The 21,787-nt window shown below is 35.6% G+C and overlaps 1 protein-coding gene across 27 annotated transcripts in view; it reads right to left on the bottom strand.

The window, feature by feature from the left end:
* Positions 1 to 21,787, bottom strand: part of SOX6 (SRY-box transcription factor 6) — a 556,391-nt gene that overhangs the window by 170,649 nt on the left and 363,955 nt on the right. For all 27 annotated transcript variants that reach the window (XM_032488948.1, XM_032488938.1, XM_032488944.1 and 24 more), the window contains 2 exons: positions 16,326 to 16,498; positions 13,421 to 13,489 (listed from right to left, as the gene is read on the bottom strand). In XM_032488948.1, the coding sequence (XP_032344839.1) occupies positions 13,421 to 13,489; positions 16,326 to 16,498 (242 nt within the window). The remainder of the gene's footprint in view (positions 1 to 13,420; positions 13,490 to 16,325; positions 16,499 to 21,787) is intronic.

Below are 21,787 nucleotides of genomic sequence, written 5' to 3'. Positions count from 1 at the left end.
TATTAAAATTTCAAAATGCAGATTTCTGACAACTTTTTGAGGGGATATTTTAAAACAAATTTATTGTAAGTACTCTGCAATCATGTCATTTATTTTATTTCAGAGATTCATTTTTACATTATTATTAAAACATAGAAGTTTAGAGTTGCAAAAACCTTCATTTACAGATAAGGCATTTGAGACCCTAGAGATAAAGTGATTTGCCAAAGGTCATTCAGCAAATTATTGGTGATCCTTGAGAGAACCTAGGTTGCTTTTTTAGTTCTAAAATAAATCAAGAGATATATTTGGCCAAAGGGTCTCAATATTCAACTTAGTGTCTTCCTTAGATGTAAGTTCACCTTTGATTTCTAAAATTCTTCTTTGTAAATGACTTAAATAATTGGTGTGTGTGTTTTAAAAAACATACAAAATAGATAAATAAGAAGGAATTATTGTTCATGTTTAAGTACTCTTACCTTTAATATAATATGATATAATAGTTGCCATATAAATATATTTAAATGTTTATTTATAGATCATTACCTGCAGAAAAAGATACCAAGCTTGAATGGAAAAGTACAGAAATCTAAAGATCAGTGATCAAAAATTAAGATAAAGGGCTAATGAAGATTATAATACAAGTCAAAAGCAGAAATAATCCAGTTTACAGAGCCTTTTTAAGAAAATATGAAGGATGTAAGTGGAGATATGCCTGTAACCTCCTACATATGCCTTTTTAACAACATGGATTTATTTCCCCAATATCAGAGTCCAGAAATTGAGACAAACTAAACAAATTATAGTCTGAAGCACCCACAGAAAATGTCGAAATAAAGACCCCCCCACCACATTTTAAGCAATTACTGTATAAAGAAAAGGTTCACAGAGTTGCCAAGGATGCTGCTTAGTAAATAGTTTAAATTCCTTCCACTTGAGAGAAAAAGGATCCAAAGTATATTAGCCTCTCCCCTCCCCCTCTAGTGAATTAATATTCCATGATATACACCACTGCTGATGGGGGCACCTCTTTTCAATGAGAAGAGATCAGTAAATGGCTATTTCACAAAGAATAAAAATATAACCTTGTAATTTTAATGTGTGTTTATGTTTTTAAAAAAAGTGGCAGATACATGTTAATAAACCTTGCTTAGGGAAAAAATAAAATAGTTGCTAAGCCATGGTGAGTAATTAGCCTTTTAGCATCCCTTTTCTTCAAGAATGCTTCCTCCTGTGCTGGTTCTTTTAAATAGCTCCAGTCCTGGCTGCCTTTGTTGGGCTTGGAAATTGTTCACATATGAGAGAAATTAAGCTCTCATTTAACAGAGACACATGCCTGTCAAGACCAGAGGAACAAAGACTAGTCCCTGGGGCCTGTTCAGCTCCCAGAGGCTGCCACTCATTCTGTTAGCAATGCTTACCCTTTACAGAATGTGTATAAAACCCAATAAATCATTTCATCTGCTGTGCTTAATACACGAGAGCTCTGACCATTTTTCAGAGTGTTTTCTCTTTCTTATACAACTTCACAGCTAGTTAGTTAAATTAAAAAAAAAATCTCCTATTGTTTATTTTTTATGAATGTAATAAGACTTTTTCAGTCAAAAAGGTAATGAGAATGTTCCCAAATACTGTCAGCATAAACGAAGAGGCATTATTTCCTTAGACTTCCTCCCAGATATCTTTCCCACATTTTATAGTTAATAATTAGAACACCCATTTTGTGAATTACCAATGCATCTCCCAGCTCCTTTTAAACCTAGATTCAGGAGCTAGCTCTGGCAAAAATGAAATGGTTAAGGACCAGAATGGGACAGATTTGCTGTCCTATTTAAATTCAATACATTTTGTCCCTTTACAACACACAGCCAACATATTCCTTCAGGGTGGAGATTAAAACTACTACTTAACAGCCAGCTCTTTTTACTAGGAAAGTGAAATGAACTTCTTATAAACCAAACCAAAATACCCCTCCACACATTCTCATTTCCAAAGAAAACATGATAATCTTTGAACCTGTTTAAGAAGAAAAGACAATGTTAACTTTTTTTAATAGAAATCTTCTCTGTTTCTGCCCACACCTCATTCTCTCACCTACTCCTCCCACTGGGGGAAAATACAGAGGCCACGGCAAAAGACTAAAGATTAGACTTTTAAAGCCTTCCAGTTTAGATCTACTCTTACCCAAATAGACAAGGGGAAGGGCTGCGGGAAAATGAGTATCAATCAGTATTAGTAAAATAAATACTTCATTAAAAAGTAAAATGCTTGTTTAACCTGACTGTGTTGCATGTAGAGCAAACTTACCAAGGATTTGCTCTAGCAATGTTAATCTTTCCACAGAAACACTGGGAGTTCCAGGGCTGACAGCTTCAATCCCCAGGTTGCTGTGAACCCCCAAATAATAAGAAGCTGGTAGCATAAGGAACTTCACCCCGCTCAGCAGGGGGAGAAAAAGCAGATCTGGATTTGATAAGTAAAACCAGGTCTACATGATGGTTATATGGTAAAGCCCTGCAATTAATGGAGACCATAAACAGTTCAAGAAGCCAGCACGGCAGAAGTTTCATCAGAATAGGTTTCACTCATATCTAGTCGGATATTATCAAATGTACAACTGGCACAAATGCCTTGTGCAAACACAGATAACTGTACATGTGCCTTAGAATAAAAGGAAAAAGAAATGAAATAGAAGTGCATTGGACTCTTTTACATTCATATTTATGTATCATTCCCGAATGATTTATCATTTTTCAAATAATAAATTATTTTCACTTTTAAACCACAAATCACATCCTGCAGGCCTTAGCAGATGCAGATGTCAGAATATGGTAGTACAACAAAATTAATTAAATAACCCTTGAAAAAGTAAAACAAACTTTATTTATAAAAAATGACATTAAGGTGAACTGCCTAATAAGAACATGGATTTGCTTAAATAAAACATTATATGGTTCTGTTTTAGATTCATCCCTAAAGCCCTGAAAGATATTAGAATTTTAGTGAGTAATTACCCTATTTACTTCAAACAAAATAGGAGGAAATCGGAAAACCATATTCAACTCTACCACACATCAGAAATGAAATTCTCTCATTCTTTATCTTGCAACCCAATACATAAATTTGTAGTTGGAAAATTTATTGGAGCTAGGAAGATGAAACCTAACAAGCTAGAAATGAGGAAATGGCCAAAAGAATATCCACATCAACATATGCTCTAAGCAGTAAACCCACTTCTAGGAAGCATAACCAAGACATCTCCCCTTCACAGCTTAATTGTTTTCAGTCTGAACCACACTCAGCACCACCCCCACAGTTAGACAAAGTTCTAACTACTTAACACATCTCTTTTCAAATGAAAATGCAACACTTAGGGTGAAAACAAGAGAGACTAGGAAAAGGTGTTATATGCTATACATGCCACTGACATAATACTTCACTAGGATATGCTGTCATTTCCTGCAATTAATACTTTAGCAAAGCTATAAGAATTTTTTCCAAAAATTATAATATTTCACTTGCAACACTAAAATTAAGTTTGTGTCACCCTTTCCATTATATAGTCCTAATGCCAGGAGTTTGTCATTGGCTGCAGAAATGTGTTTGGTGTGGCTTGAAAGTAAGCATTTACAGGCCGTCTTTCTAAATGTGTTTTTCTAAAAATCTTCCTTAGCCATTATTTCATGTGGCAGGAATTACAAGCCATCACAATACCCCACAAAATAAACATGAATTTGACCTCATAATTCAAAACCTTCAATGGTTTAAAATGCAAACATTCCTAAGTGGACATGGCTTATGTTGTGGCCAAACTTGACATTTGCTTGAAGGTTTTGTAGGCAAGACTACCTACTGCTCTCCATTTCCTAAGGACCAGAGCTAACTTCTGTCATCTAGAATCAAAGGAGGTCAGAGTCGCAAACAATTTCAGCCATAATTGTGCACAAATGAACCTTGTTCCTAAATATATGGAAAATGAAAATCAGTGTGGAAGAATAATCTGCCAGGAGCCATGCCATTATTAGCAGGCCAAAGACTAGGCGCAGACATCCTGAGTCCAAGTCTATGTTTCTTCCTGCCCTTCTACACTTCCCTAATCCTAGTCCATCTCTCAGTTGGGACTGCATATCTTCCATAGAAAGGAGAAGGAAAAGTTCTGCTGAGCATAGATCAGTAATTATGTCTTCTCTTTCCCTGGGCTTGAAATGGTGGCCTTTCTGAGCCAAAGGGAACATACAAGGCTATGGAATTAATTCAGTGACCTAGGCAAAGGTGATTAAATGAGTAAGAGATGGAGCAGGCATAGATAGTAAAATAGGCTGAAAGCACTGGAAAGATCTATACCTGCTTATTTTTTCCAGCTATCTGGAGATCTGATTGTTTTTAATTAACTGAAAGCTCTATTTAAGAAACCAGAAGTCAGTTATGACAGTCGAATCGTAAGATTTTTGATGATGTTTGGCGACCACAGTCTATTGAGATGATCACAAGACAAACAGATAGATGTCTGCTCCTTTTCTGTTACCTGCATTTTTTAAAAGTAAAATAACAATTATAAAGCTAATTACAAAAGCAATGCATTCTCTTCCAGTCTTTTTTAAAATGCCTATTTTTATGTAGCTGAGATTATACTGTATTTACATTATTATGTTCTAGGGGTTTTTTTCCACTTAATGTTATATTGAAAGATTATCCTAAATCATCAAAAATTATTTGTAATTATCATATGTAACAGCTTATAACAGCTGATCACATGAATATACCATAATAAATTTAATAATTTTCCTAATATTGAAAAGCAAGGTTCTTCCAATGTACACTTAAAATTTTTAATTAATTGTTTCTTATACAAAAGCAATAAGTATTAGGAAAAACTTTAAAAGCTAAACTAAAACAATTAAAAAATAGTTTAACTATAATTCTACTACACAAAGTCATTTGTCTTTGTACTCTTAATCACTTGAGTACCCAGTATATCACAAATCTGTGTCTCCATAGTCAGGGCCCAATCTTATTGAGAAGGAAAGATACTATATTGCCATGGAGGCCAAGATCCTAAACATAGAATTCAGATTACATCTTCTACTGGACTGCCAATAACCTGAGCTTCCCTCCCACAAGGGATTCCTAGGAATTCCAAGGGTACATTTCTACCCTAAAATAGAGTCCATGAAAGGGCTCTGCCAGAGACCACTGTGTCTGATGATCCACAATAGATGAAACCAGACAATCGTAACAGAAAAATAGCTGTTTTGTGGAGGCCAACTTCAAAAGCTCAACTTCATTTTTCTTTGCCCTGTTGCACCCTTGCATTATAAATATTCCAGCCACAAGCTGGGAGTCCTCCAATGGTAGACTACATGTTTGCTCTCTCACTGTGGATCTGACCTGGTCTATCCCATCTTCTAAGACTAACCTCTGTCTAGAACCCAATAATGAATACTATTATCGCACTTATGCGTGCTCCTCTGGGCTTTTCCATAGACAAATTCCGGGTCATCTAACAGTGTCTCCACTCTGTCTAACCTTCACACATAAAAATCTAGAAATCTGAGTCTGCACAAAGCATTACAAAGAATTACACAGAGTAGGGCAGAGAGAGAACTTGGAACTAGTCTTTCTTTTTCTCAAACCTCTGTTATTCATCACTATGTAAGGTAATAGTTTCCTACCAATATGCACTGTCTTCCTCTCTATCACCTTCTGCTTCCAAACTCATTCTCTTACCACTATATCCATGTAGATTCTTTCAAACCTCAGCCTCCAGCTACTAAACTGATTCTCTGGGCACTATCAAGATTCTCAGTGAAATGCAAGTCAGGAGGAAGGAGAGGCTAACAGTCACAGAATAAAAAAAAAAAAAAGAAAAGAAAAAAAATTCTTTATGACAAACAAAAACCTGACCCAGCAGCTAGAAATCTTTTCTCTCCTTGACATTTCAGGTCCCTAATTGCCATCTCAGGCAACATGCAGTTATACTAATCCTAAAGTGCCCTGTATTTAACTAATTTTATATTTATTAGCAAATGATTTCTGCCACATCCAGCACTTAAAAAACACCAAACTAGGACTTACATCTTTTATTGAATAACAGAATATAAAGAATGTTTTTCCATTTGGGTAACTGGTTCCTGACATCACAACTTTTGAAAGGGAACAAAAGTTGTTAGACGATCAATTGAAACTAAAATCAGCTTTCTTGGTTTTTACCCCCCACCCCCTTTTTCTGTGAATAATACAACTAAAGAATGTATAAGGAAGAGCCAACATTTGTGCAGCTGGAAAATGAGTGATGCTATTACAGTACAAAATAAGCATGACTTGTCAGAGTTCTTTAGAATAGTATGACCACCTTGTCAACATGTTCAAGCAGCAGCCAAGTCAGCCCAGCTGAGAGCCCTTTCCAGCTGCACTACGCTCAGCCACTGTAGAAAATTTATCTGCAGACGTTTTAAGATAAAAATCTCCCACTGAAGTGTAAGTTCAACAAAAGTCATGACTATGACCTGACTGAAGATGGACTTTACCCTTTATTCCGATCTATGAATTCCTTAACTTTCATTGTTTAATGTTACGACTTTAACGTTTTCTTAATGGATTGGGTGGTGGATAAAATGAATTCAGTGTCTCACAGTGAGACATTACACCTTTTGCATCATTTATTTTCTTTTATTTTGAACAAGTAAAAATACCTGACTCTAACATTAATAACATTTAGTGGGAGTTACCTTATGTGAATTAAAAATGGTTATGTCAGTACATCCCTTCAAAATTTAAAAGATATTTCCCTGTGCTATATCAAGTGTCACACAGTATATCAATTTTTATTTCCCATCTCTCAAGTCTGGTATGCATACTGTTTAACTTCTTAAATTCTAAGTATAGACATAATTCACAAAAGCTGGGCAAATGCTTGACTCACAGGAGATGGCATACATAAGATTTATATGAACAACTTTATTTTAAACAAGAAGGACTTCTGCATTTTGTGCTGCTACATCACATAACTTCATCTGTGTTTTTTTTAAAAAAAGCTATAAAATAAATTGGAAAGGTTCATTTACTATCCCTCTAACTTCACAAGCACTATTGATCTAATAGAAAAGCCCATTTTAGTGTGCAAGTTAAGAATCTGACCCTGTTTTCTACAATAAAATCCTCCCTTTTAGACAGTCTCCAGGCAGCTCTAATTCCTGGGCAACCATTTCGGAGTACCTGATAAGCCTTACTCTGCTCTCACTGAGAACTGAAATAGGCCTCATTGGGCGGCCAGAGAAAATTTTTGCTCTTTCTTTTCCTCTCGATTATCCTGGTGATAATAATTGATTATAATGCATCCACACTGATTATCCTATAGTCACATCACTAATTTGTGGGTTCTAAATATGCATATGTATATAGATACAAACATGCAGATACAAAATGCGCCCTGAGGAGGTAACGCGTTCTCCCACTTTCACTAACCCCAGAAAGGAGCAGAGACTTTGGGTTCCCTGAATCTGTAGTGTCATTGATTTGAAAGGGATCTGGGGAGTCAAGTCTGAGAGATAATCACAAGTAGATAAGATAGAGGAGGGAGGGTGGGGATATTGAAGGATAGTGCTTAAAAAGCATTGAGATTCACCATCAGGTTCTCTGGTCTGCCAAATGAGATCTTTGCCATACGGCACATTTAGAAAACAGGTAGCAAGCTAATTAATAATTCCATATAGCAGCTCAGGATCTGGTCAGGTATCAACTCTTCTTATTTCTAGATCCAGTCCAACTTTAACAGTCTGGCCTCATTAACTAACACGAGTTAGTTAACAGAGTTTCTAATCCACAATAAGAATTTATATTTTTAGCTGTTAAAGCCCTTGCTATTCATGAATTATAGCAGCTTTACCTATTCTTTATAATTCAGAAACTTCATTATTAAAATGTTAGAAGCAGGCTATAGAGCATCTATCATTACTTTAAACATTAATTAGATTACATAAAAGAAATAATTAGATTTGCATTTTTATCTTGGTTTTAAACTTTCAAAGAAGATCACAACAGCCTGCCCATGGGCAATTAAAAACAGCACAGCAGAGAAATAGAGAGAGGAGAGAGGGTCTGTTTTTCCTGGCTAATTTATGATTGAAGATAGAATTACAAAATATTTTAAGGGTTTGCTGAAGCTGCGGGCTAATCCTAGACTTCTAAGCTTTGTTTATAACCCTCATTTCATTGCAAGAGAGAATCAGATACAAGTACAATGACAATAAAGGTATCAAATTACTTTCAATGGGTTTATTTGGTTCTGTTCAGAGGTTGTTGGAAGGAGATCAGTTACCTGATCAATAACACACACAAAAAAGTACTATTTGCTAGAGCCAAAACAGGAGCAGTATAATTGCTTTTTGTTTATCAATGCTAAATACAATTAACAAAGAGATACAACATATAAAACATAAGACAGAGGAACTCCGTGAGACTAGAAGGCTCCTTACTTTCCTCAGTCTTTCTGTTGGCTACTCCAGCCAATTCCAAAAGACAATAAATGTAAGGTCTAGCTTTTAAAATTAGAGGTCAATTAGATACTTAATGATGAAGCATATCTTCAAATATATATCTATTATTATTATCCTGGCAAAAATTAATTAACCAGGTCATGCGGGCCATGAAGGCTAATGTACAGAGTAATTATTTCTGATCTTTAGACAACTACTTCACATAAAAAGGTAGTCCTTCTTCTGCTCAGCAGATACCTGAAATGCCTGTAGTTATTCACATTGAAGGAAACAAAAGGCAAGGTTTATCTCCTTAAAAGGTGAGAGTACATCTCAAATTATTCTTTTTAATGGTTTAAAAGCAATCACCTCCTTGCTTATAATATTAATACCTCTGCTGGTTACCAGGCAGGAAGAAAGGAGAACACACATTTAATGGCACTCTATCACATGACAAACACACAGAGATGCATAAAATATATGAACAGCACTGAAGAATATATTATAATCAAAACAGAAAACAATATGTATGAAAAATATACTCACACTCTTAAGAACAGAGTGAAGCTTCAGTAAAGAGACAAACACTTGGTTTTGTAAATAAGCAGCATGGATTAGCATTTAAAACAGAAAGTTTTCAGATAAGAGGAAGAGTATCTGCAAAACAGCAGTGATGGTATTTAGTTTAGGCCTTCCACAGATTGAGTTAGCTGTCTACTTCATGTATTTGGGAAGGACAATGACTATTTATATTAATTATAAAGATTAATAATCATAAAGATTAATAAAGAGCTAAGTTTCAAGTTTCACAATTTTCCCCAAAAGGTGTATGTATAATGGACTAAATCATTAGCTCTGGCCCAGGAAGACAGATGCCCAAATAAAATCCCAACTAACCAGTCCCTTCTGAAGAGACTACTGCTGTTTGGTCAGTGATCCGAGGAGGGGACATTGCCTGCATAGCACACAGTACAGCCATTTGAATAACTCTAAACTGGGGCCTAAAGAGACACGAATATTTGGATCATACCATTCATGTCTGAAAAAGCAAGTTTCTCACAGAGATATTTTAATAGGCTGAATTCTCTTGCAAAGGTTAAGTTCTTACCTAATAAATGCCATCATTAAATATGTTTCTATTGACATGCTATCAAAACCAAAGAACGTAATTTGTATCCATAAAGAATATCTTCTTTAGTTTCAAAAACCATGATACAGTCAAATGAGGTTAGATGAATAAATATACGGATGGATCAAGAAATCAAGGTTTGTAAAATATTTTCTGATTTGCTTAGATTAGACATATTTAATAGTTTGTTAAAATACTATAAATATGCATTGATATGTCCAATGGATTCAAAGTGAATTCTGTTTACTAGTCAACATAACTCCCAAATAAAATGCTTCACAAGATTGGCTAAGATACTGTAGTGCAATGTATAAGAGAAGGAAGATGAAATTACTGAAGTAGTTATCTGTCCTTTAGAATTGCAGCATGAGAACCAACTCCAAGGATCCATATTCCATGATCTATTAGTTTTGTTTTCCACAGATTTTATAAAAACTGTTCTATTTCTGTCCTGGAAAATCAAAAATGTCTAACTTTTTCTGGTCTCCATATTAGGGGAGATCCATACATGTAACAAATTAGGGAAATCACCATTTTCCCCAAAGCACAAACAGAGGGATTTGAATTCACTAAGCAAACAGACTCTTAAAAGATCTGTTAATATTAAAGAATTTGAATAATCATTTAAAGTTATTAACCTGATTTTTTTAATGGTAAAAATTGAATCATCAAAACTATAAAAACATTAGTTCCCCAAATCCTCTTACTTTTCAACCTGGCTTAAAGACCATGCATGGTCTTAAAAGTCTCTTTAAAAATTTAATTAGAATTTACCAAGGCAAAATTACAGTAAAGTTATATTCAAGAAAGGAAAAATATATAAACCTTGAAATGATTTTTAACTACATATACAGTTTTGAATGACTGCGGATAAACTAAGCATGGGAACTTTTACAACACTATCTTAATCATGCCTTTTCCTATCTCTAATGAAAAATCCTGCTTTTCAATGTGTGCAAATCATTTCAGGTTTTCACTTGTTTCCATTATAATAGACCAAAATGCGTTTGTGTGTGGTTGTTTTAAGAGCTTAGACACTCCTCCCTTTCTTTCTACTACAGTGTACAAATTCCAAAATAACAGTACTAATTCAGAAGTCAGCGTTCTGAACTAGAAGTAAAGAATAATCTTGAATGTAACCCACCTGATACCTGGGATCTATGGTCAATTGCCATGGCTTAATCTTGCTGACCAAGTTAGCAAATAGGTTCTAGGACACAAGAATTCTAAAGAAGGCAAAAGGCCACATATGGAACCTCAAATTGTTGCTGCAGTCATTTGCTTTCAGAAGAGAAGTTAGGTTTTATATTTATCACCTTATTTTACTGGTCGTTTTGTTTTCAAAAGGGAGCATGTTTCTTTCATCATAGAAAAATGTTTGAAGCATCTCTTAAATCTCATATTTTGCTCAAATTAAAATCAGCTCAACAATAGTCTCTCTCCTAAATTTGATCATCTCTATAGCTGGTCAAAAACTGCATTTGAAAATACAGTTAACCCATTTCCCTTCCAAAAAATAACCAAAAGTCTGAAAATCAGATACGTGCTTTCTAAGTGTCAGAGATGAATCTGTTTTGTGTAAGAAGTAAGTGTTTTTCAGTATTTGGAAAATTCTTTGAATGGTCTCATACTGATAAGATTAACACTGACAAGATATGCAGTGAAGCAGTAGCTGAAGACAGAATGAACTGCAAGTACAGGTTATTGCTTCCTCTTATTTTTTAAAATATGAATTGTTGTTACAAAGAATCCCATATTTCTAAGATTAATGTAACTGATATTTTCAGTCTGTATCATTTTATAATTTATACTGCTGAGATCAAGTTCTGACTAGCTTAAATTTTTAAAAATTTAAACAATGAGGACTATCTACAAAATTTAAAAGCAATTAAACTTCTATTAGAAAACTTGAAAAATCAATTTTCCCATCTTCTCAAATTGAACATTCTGATGAATAATTTAAGATCATGTTCTATAGTTTTCAGAAAAAAATCAATTTTAAATAGTTGATTTATAGCTATAAAATCATACATAATCAATAAATACCTATAATATTTCATTAAAATACTTTGAATTAATTTGGCTACTATTCATCTGAGATCCTCAGTACCACAGGCAAACATCAATTAAGACAGCCACTTAATACAAACAACTTTGGACTAAGAAGTGAAATACAACCAAAATAAAGAAGCAAGAAATAAAGAGGTAGTAAAAAGCATTAACAATAAGGAACTGATATGGGAACATCTCAGGGAATTTCTTCTATTCCTGCTTAACAAATAGGAGAAACAGAGAACTAAATGATCAGGTTATTTAACACCTACTGAGTTCTTAGAGAGGGATCTAGAGAAAAATGTAGGAGGCCACAGGCTAAAAATCTTGACCTTAGCAGTAGGAGACACACTGAAAATTCTAATAAGGGCAGAACAAGGAAACACCTGGACAGTTATTTAATTAAGGATCTCAGCATGAGTCATAAGAAAGATATCAGGATGAGAAATTATTCCAGGACTTAATTGTAAAGGCTGACTGTCAAAGATGCCAGAGACATTCCATCTCCTCTATGTTTGAGCTCTAGTTTGAAGCATATAGACTTGAGTATGGAATATAGTATCAGAACTGATGGAAAAACAAACACAACAACAAACACTGGCTAAAACCTCCTAGTAAAGATAGCTGGACAAAATGCCAAATTAGGTACAGGTACGTTTTCAGGGACCAAATCAGAATTTCAAATGCAGTGACTACTACCTGGAACACTAAGTGTGATTACAAAAATGAAGCAAAGATCTAAGTTAAAATCATTGGATTTCATCAGTGAGGTGAAGATTAGAGTAAGCTATGACTTTATGCAAATGATTTTTTAAAAATACAGGAAGGTGTAATACCAATCTCAAGGAAAAACTAATATAATTCAGAATATACTGCCCTAACTAGGCTGAATTATAGATCCCTGTGGTTAGAAAATATCCACAGCAACCAAGAGAAATCAATGAGGCTATGGTGGGCATATATAACTCTGGGGTCAGCGTTCCTGAGGATTAATCAGCAGACAACCAGCTGCTTATTCTAAGGCTTTCTAGAAGTTACACACCTATGTTCTTATTAAAAAAATGGAGACCACTTCCCTTACCTATCTCAAATAGCTGAATTAACCATCAATTTCTAAAGGAATGACAGAAAACAGAACTCCTTCCCAGGCCATTGTCATTATGACCTACCTATTGTGTTATCCTGCCACAAAAAAAAAAGGAATTTCTAAGTTGTGTTACAATTAGTCAGGAACAAGTTTTTCTTCCTTTTTAGACTATACACTCCTTGAAGACAGACAATTATTTATTAATTTTTATATTAATAAAATAAATGCACTTAATATTTGTTAAAGAACAAATTACTACCAACCTTTTCCTAGGTCATAAGATTCTTCTCATAATTAGCCCAATTAGGCAGTCCTAACAAGCAAATAAACATAAGCTTCTACCCATGACATTATTAGATGGTAAAAAACAAAGTAGAAAGTAGTTTGTGGCAATAAAACTAGCATTTGTATGCTACCTTGGAAACCATTAGATTTCTACTAGATTGTGGTTAGGCAAATGGCAGAAGGAAAAAAAGATAAAGTTTATTCTGCTTACGCATCGCATCAGAAAAGAATGCTTTGACCACCACCTAGTCAGTATTTCCTACATCCACTTATACAATTGAATACAACATCCCTGAAGAACAGCCCTGTTGGTGCTGTTTATAAGAGAAGGGTGCACTTGCAACATTTTAAATTCCATTTACAAGGAGGAAAGTATCTAAGCACAATCAGTCGAGAGTAATAAAATACACTGACCTGGATCTGTTGCTGCAGGAGATTAATTTTGTGCTGCTGTTGCAGAAGTTGCTGCTGTTGTCTTGCAATCTATCAGAAATAAAGTTTCATTAAGTTAAAATGAAATGCTTACACCTTTGCCATTACCTCAAGTATCTCTCCTGGTATCACAAAAATATTTTACTGCACTTCTATATGAAAGAGTTCCTATAAAATGAGAGAGGCAGAATCAGAAAGTTGGAGAAAAGGAAATTATTTCAAACAGGCACCATCTCTCTGCTTACCCCTAAATCTCTACCTGTACATGAAAACTACCCCTTGTATTACATTTGTGAGCAGTTCATCTATAGTTACACCAGTCATCTGGAAAGAATGGGAGTTTCAAAATCTGATCCTTGGAGAATAAAGACAGGAAAACTCTGGCTACATTTTTCTAAGGAGCTTAATTTGGGTTTAAAAAGTAGAATCTGTAAGCAAAGATAGAAAAGAACTTTCTATTACTTATGGTATGGTCTACTTTGGTGAAATGTTTTCTGACGTAAAGATTTTCAGAACTGATAACACAAATATTATCAAGGGAGTGCCAAAAAAAAAAAAAAACGAACACATCAAAAGTAAAAAATCTTTCTTTTTTTTGTTGTTATCATATGTGATGTACAAAGTATTTTTAAAAAATGAACAAAATTTAATATTTAACCACATATCTTTTTGAGGGTAATGTGAGAATTTTACAGTATAGGATCCATGTAAGTTTTGTATTCCCCTGCTTCATCCAATAATCAAATTCAACATCTTAATATGTCATCTGGTCTATAAAAAGAAACATTAACCACTCATTCAAGCCCTGCTGAGGACTGAATCTGCCCCTCAGGAGAGCAAGCAATTTCTTTAGGTGCTTACTATAAAAACACGAGCTGGGCATCAGGCTACCTGTTACCTCAAAAGCTGAGCTACTGTAGCTTGAAGCCCTGGGGGATGCCCCTTAGTGAGAACACACTCACTGCCAACCTAGGAGGCCAGAGAAAAATACAGCCAGAGAACACTTACAAGGACTTGGTTTAGTGGTGCCCTATAGGCAAGAGCTATGCTTTTTTCTTCTTATTTCTTCTATTTCCAAAAACCAATATTCTAGAATGGGCAATGTTGAAAGTGGAAATAAATGTGAATCATCCCTCAGCTGTATACTTCCTGAGTCCTCTGCTATTTTAGCCTAGAGTAGAGAGAAATATCCAAATCACATTTCCTTAGCAGAAGATGACAAAACAGCAGTCTGCTCCCAAATGTTGCTTTATGGGTTCTGGTGGTGACGGCTTCATACTGGAAGTCATGATAAAGCTGCCCCTAATATAGGCTACAGTTTGAGAAATGGGACCACTCCTCCCCAAAGTTTTATAAGCAAAATGGAAACAATATTTAATCAGGTTGGAAAGGCCCACTCTGCTTGTCACCATTCAAATCAGAAATGCACAACTCACTCTGCAACTCTAGGTGTACATGCTGGATCAGTGAATATTTATTTCCACTTTGCAAACCAGTGAAACACCACGAGGCATCTAATATTGATGGTCCCTCCTAAATGATAAAGTGCTGCATAGAAATGCATCCAAAACACCACAGTGCAATTACTATCATCCACTCTAGACGTATGGCTTTGACACAGTGAAGTATGGTACATAAGCACCATGTGGCTCAAATTCTGAATTTTATTTGCCAATCGGTTGAGCTACATGCTCGCTTCATTGAGCATGACAACCTAGTTTTAAGTGTCATTTAATTTTCATTTTGAAATATAATTACAAAGTGTTCACTGTAAGATATCACTCGTCTGCAAATGTGTCAAGATTAATTTGTGCTAGCTTATTCACAAGTGTCAATAGTTAATTACTGTGTCATCTCTGGATGGCTAAATGACATTCTAACTTCTGATTTTTTACAGTGTTCCTTTATGTTATTTTCCATTAGGGGCTGAGTCCATATTCCTACATGTGGGCAAATATTCAAGCATATAAAATACCAGACGTCACAACTCATTAAAATCAACAGAGCATATATTGCTCTATATACCCCTATAAAATACATTTAACAGAAAAGATAATTCCAGTAATAATGTCAGATTCCTAAAAACCGCACATTAATTTGGGCCTGTCTGATCTAAAGCATCAGGGACTACTCTATAGGACCATTGTTGTTAGATTAATATACGCTTATGAGACAGGAAAACCACTTGGGAAAGTGACTTATTTTTAAAAAGGTATACTTTAAACTTGGCTATTTTTTTCTTCTTTCTCACTTCTATAACAATGAAGTCAAATCTGTATAGGAGTCATGTGCTAATTTGTTTTCGGTGATCTGCCTATGCTATAAATAGAGTGATAATATCATTTATTATCCATAACCAGGGCAACTTTTGCAAGTGGAAGAGGGAGTATTAATAATTACTCTGGAAAACAGGCATTGACCAGAGCTATTCTGGAAAAGCTGAGATATATGGTCACCCTATCTTGGACCAGTGAGCTGAAAGATCCTCAACGTCTTTCCAGACCAGATCCTCTTTCTGGATGAGAAGAGTAAGGCCCAGAGAGAAGCAACTTAGGCTACATTGGGAATATATGAGATGCCTACGTGAGTAAGTATCCCTGAGTAATTAATCAAATCCAAATGTTCTGGAACAATGTTATCATTTCAGTTATGCCCAGTTGCTGTGATGCCTTTCTTTGTCCTCCACATATCCTCTCAGTATTCTCGAAGACCCTGAATTTCCAGAAGGCTTTCCTTTCTTTCCTTCTTCTTCTTCTTGTTTTTTTGTTTTTTGTTTTTTGTTTTTTGTTAGGAAAGCTTATGATAAATAAACCAATCAATGTGATTACTCGCTGAGCTTGGCACATTCCACATCTCCAGTTCGTCAGCTCCTTTTGCACGGGCTCACCTGTTCTTGCTGTTGGCGAGCAAGGTCCATTTGCTGCCGTTGTTTCTCAATTTGTGAGGCTGCCAGTTTTTTCTGTTCGTCATGCGCTGCCAGGAGCTGCTCCCGTAAACTGATCAGCTGGGTAATCATGGTCGAGAGCTGCCGCTCTTTCTCTGCCAGGCTCTCAGGTGTACCTAAAATGGAAGCGAAAAGATACCTCACAAGTTTGAGAAAAGTCTTAATGAATTAGGGAAGGGGGTGGGGTGGGCAGATTTAGAAAGGGGCTTTCCTCAGACACTACAATATCTGGGACAATAAATGGAGGTCATTGTGAGTGCAGGGACACTACAGAGTAGCAGTGGAACGAACACTGGGGTTAGTCATTACCCCTGCGAAGAAAAGGGATTGTTGCCAATAAAATTCTCACTCACTCTTCCCCCTCACTCTTTAAAACAAAAGAAAACAAAGCAGAACTACCTACTTCATCCTCTCCCTTTCATCACATTCCCCTTCCCTCCTAACTCGAATCTATCTGATCAAGCTAGGAATCTTACGCTATTTAGTACCAAAGAGTAGAAATTCTGGGTTATATTAATATTCTATAATCATCTTTACCCTCAGTGACTGACAGAGGATCTAAGACATAGTAGGTGCTTAATAAAAGTTACTTAAGGATTTTTTTGATCACTGCCCTCATAAAATTTTTCTGTTATGCAAGAATTTGTTTCTGAAACTCAGGAGTCAGGGGTCACTCTCTTGGCCACGGGACAAGTACTACAGAGTTCTACAGTTCTTGCCTCAGGTAAGAAAGGATTGAAACTGATTTTTTTTTTCTTGTGAGGGGATCAAGCTAAAGTTCCCAAGTTTATCCTTAAAGGCAACAATGTTGCTTGGAGGACTCCCTCACTCCTTTGTCATTTGTCATTCTTCAAAGGGAAAAAACATTTGAGGTTGAAAAGGTTACGATGTCGCTGCACACTTACGGTATGCACTAATGGTGCTGAGCAGTCTATTTATGGGCAAATTGCACAGCTCTCCTAAGTAAAGGGTACAGAATCCTTTTGTGAATCTAAATTAGAGCATTTCACTGCAACATAAGATAAGAATTTCAACCCACTGTGTTTGAGCCACATAGGTTTCATTATGGAAGAAATGATTTATGATTTGAAAGCTTTTCAGAAAGATGCCACCAGCTGTCAAAAGAGATAAAGATTGCCGATTTTTTTGTGTGTATGTTGAAGAGGAGATTTCCAATCTCCTTATGAAACCCTCCTCATTCTTGCTAAGAAAGCACCCGGACAAGTTGAGAAACTGAAAATTTTTAATTAGGAGTGGGCCTATGTTTTGAGTGGGCCCATGGAGAAAGAGAGCCTTCAGAGGATGTTGGCTAGTCCTCACTAGTTACGATTCTCACAAGGGAAGACTGATATCAGCAGAGATGCTGTAATATTTAGAACCATCTTGGTACAATGAATGCCAGTTTAAGCCCTTAAGAAATAAGTAAAAATAAGTAAATAAACAAACTGTCAATATCCCACATCCTTTGAAGATTCACTGAGCTGAAAGGTGGCCTAAAATCAAAATTAAAAGAAAAATAAGATAGTAAGATGATGTTAGAAAATGTACTCCACTGATAAGGAAACAAATACTGTGTCAAGGATAGTGACCAGCTGTGCTTTCTAGCTACTGAAAGTGGTTTTTTTTTTAAATGAGTTTATATTTCAGCATTAGGAATTTCAGCTTCATAAAAAAAAGAACTTCTCGATCCAGAAACATTAAAATACAAAAGTAGGTCCCTGGAGGCGATCATAAAATCTCTTCAAAACCACAAGCTCAACTAATATAAATGTTAATGATCTATAGGAATGAGATGATACCAAACAAGTATGAAATTTGCTTATTTACTCATTTCATTAATTTTATATATATATATTTTTTTATTGACGTATAATCAGTTTACAAGTGTCAATTTCTGGTGTACATAATGCTTCAGTTATACATGAACATACATATATTTGTTTTCATATTCTTTTTCACCATAAGTGATTAATTTTTAATTGAAAAATATCTTCTGAATCTCAGGTACTATATCAAGAACTAAGGATACCAATACCTTGGCAAGAAAAAGCAGACAGAGCTCCCTACACTCACCTTAATCAAGTAATCACACCTATACATGTAAACTACCAATGACAGTTACAAACAAGACAGATATTTAGGGTGAGGCTTAACCAAGTTTGGGAGACTCAAGTGTAGGGAAGTTATGCCTGAAAAAGTAACAAGTTAACAGGAAGACAAAGAGTTAACTAGGCAGAGTAGGAGGGTGGTCAAGGAGCTTTCCAGGAGAAAACAACAGAGGCAGAGGCCCTATGAGGGGGCAGGTGGTGGTGGAGAGCATCAGTGTGTTCCAGGAATTGAAAGATGGTAGCAAAATTTAAGAAAAATAAAGAGGAGTAGAGGACTAGATGAGGCTAGAGATGTTGGAAGAGGTCATACCATTCAGCACCTTACAGACCATGCTTGATGAGCTTCATATTTATTCTAAGAATACTTCAAAATTATTGAAGCACTTTAAACAGGGGATGATATAGTTATTCTGGCTACAGTGTGGAGAATAGTTTGGAAGTTATGAGAACAGTTAAATGGGCTCTACACACATTTTATTACATGCATAGTTTTGCAACATTCTGATCTACATGCAATTTTCTTGTTATACCTATGTACAGGAAGTAAGTTAAGACTTATTGGACCCCAGGAAAGTTACTGTACCATAATTCTTTGCTAATAAAGAAGAGCATTTGTAGGAAATTTTGGGCAAGGACCAACACAAGAGCTGGATCTGGTATTTAGATTCCCCAGTAAAGACTGGAAATTGTTCTCTCTCTCTCAGGTTAAACAGTGTCTTTTTAATATATTCCCCTTTCTCCTCTGCACAGGCAACACATAAATGTCTTCAAAGTCTCTTCTGTTCAAGGTGAAGCCAACAGGTCTATAAACGCATTGGTGCTTCCAATGCTAATAGACATGTATATCTGAACTTACAGAACAACACCATTTAACTGGATCTTTTTAAATAATCAGCATGACATTCAAGTTAATTGTAAAAATTCAATGACATCTAAATAAGGTTTTCATCAAACTTGAGAAGAAAACAAGCCAGAGATCAGTATTTTTAAATGAAGGAGTTAGGTAGGTACTCATATAAGGCTGTTGCTATCTTTTCTTTAAGTTTGAGGAGCACATACATATTTGGAATAGATACAAGTGGCATGATAACTGCAGTTGGAATGAAATGTAGTAGTACAACAAATCTAAAATTGCCCCCAAATGGGAAATGTACACAGCCATTAGCCCCTGGGGGGGCCAAGTTAACAAGAAATCAATTTATACCACACAACAGCTTACATTCTCTAAATGTGTAGGTTAATTTGTGTGTGTGTGTATGTGTGTGTAGTCATTTTTCTGTTCTGTACTCACTGTATTTGTTCATATACAGTGGTTTAAACCCAGGTATTTAAAATTTGTGGTGCTGGATTTTTGTTTTAATTAACAGTTAATGTATATATGCTTGTTATAATAAAAATAACATCAAGTCCAAATCACACTGACCAACCAACCTTCAAACACATGTCACTTCATCTCAGAAAATACTCATTTAATTGAACGTGAAGCTTTGCAACGGCAAAGGAACGAAAATTGCCAGAGTTGTTGAAAAAGTAGACAATTTATGAGGCTTAGTGGGGCAACCTAAATACATGTTAAGGAAGGCAAACGACCATATTGAATGCTTTTATGAGGTTGTCTAACTCTATCTAGAAAATCTTGTCTTAAATTATGTTCCAAGGTTTGGTGAAAACCAACTTTAAAAAAAAAAGTAGATCAGATCCTGAGGGTCTGCCCAGGCCAGCAGAGGTCATCAGTAGCTGCGGAACATCATCTGTTTCACATCTTTTGAGGCTATCTTAAAATGCTTCTCTAAGAAGCATTGCCAGAAAATAGTCTCTCCCCCACAAAAAGACAGGGGTAGTTTCATAAACTGAAAAAAGGGAACCAGAAAAAAGCGTCCATACACAGCTTCTCTACAAGTCAAGGTGCTTGCTTTTATCCAGTATCACACACGGTCTGCGCCTGACACTCTCCGCTATAAACTGTATCTAGCCTCCAACTCCAAAGACAGTGCAGCAGGTTTCTTGTTTTTAGTTGCTTTTTTTTTCTTTTTCCATGGGGTCGTCTTTATCCCCAAACCACATCTGTCTTGAGTTTCTCTCAGATTAGTCAGGTGGATCAGTGCTCCCCAGGGCCTGCTCCAGCTGAAGTATTTTAATTTGACTAAACACCTGATTTATTTTATCTCTCCGATGAGAAAGGCAGTTTGTCTTAATAGAGCCTGTCAGCCCACAGCCCCATTCACAGCAATTTACAGGCAGCCAGGGACGCTGGAAGAGAAGAGTGCCGTGATTCTGTATTTTATCCTCCTCCAGAAAGCACCTAAAAGCAGCTATTCACTGCTACTGCATGTGGCATTTTAGAACTGAATTAGCTTTTTATTCAAGTAACTACACTTGTTGTGAATAGCTTATCTGTAAAATTGCTACATTCACTACTGATTTTATTAACCTTTGGCTCTATCACAAAATGGTCTTCAGTTAGGAAAGACCTTTAAAATTGACACATTTTTTTCTTAGGGGCCTTTATTCCAGTGACTTCAGATTTACTGAGTTTGATCCACTGAATTCTTTACCAGTTATACTTAAAATTTTGAGTCTCAATAGGAAGTCAATAGTGCGTAAATAAGGAAACACTTTTCAAAATGTAAATATGGCAGCAATTTCCCTCATCAAAAGTTTTCAAATACCATCTTTCACCATAAGAGTTTCAAAATCAGTCCTCTAGCCTTTTTTGGTCATAATCTGAAGAACTTGACAAAAATTAACTAAAATAGACTATTTATTTTAAACTTTACAAACTGCAACTACCTGTCCCTAGGTCCAAAGCCAACAGAGAAAATTCAAAATAGATAAGAATTTAGGTAAAAAAATAAGACAATTAGGATAAATCCCTTCTTGATATAGAATGAAAAATTAAAATTAAAAATCAAGTTTAAAATTTAATCTTTTTTTACATCAGCTCATAGAAGTTAGCACCACAATCTGCTAGTTAATTTTGCCCATGTGAAATAGACATAATTACAATCAGTGGTGCTAGAAATAAGACTGGGCATTGGGAAGTCCCTAAAGACTCCACATCTGGACAAGGAAGGCACCTTGCAGAGCACTTTACTAAATAGATTTGCCTCACCTCTTTCACAATATTTCCATACCTAGGACTTTCACAACATAAAAATCTTAAACAGGTCACTCTCTTAATAGCTGTCCTCTGAAAGTGGATCACTGATATGTGGTGACAACTGTCTTTCTACTGAGAAAACCCACAGCAGTGGAAAGAGAGACAGAATATTAGAAAGGTGGGGGTGGAAGGAGCCA

The sequence above is a fragment of the Camelus ferus genome, chromosome 10 (assembly GCF_009834535.1).
Source record: "Camelus ferus isolate YT-003-E chromosome 10, BCGSAC_Cfer_1.0, whole genome shotgun sequence".
NCBI classification, from domain to species: Eukaryota; Metazoa; Chordata; class Mammalia; order Artiodactyla; family Camelidae; genus Camelus; species Camelus ferus.
This window is presented reverse-complemented; position numbering and strand designations above follow the sequence as displayed.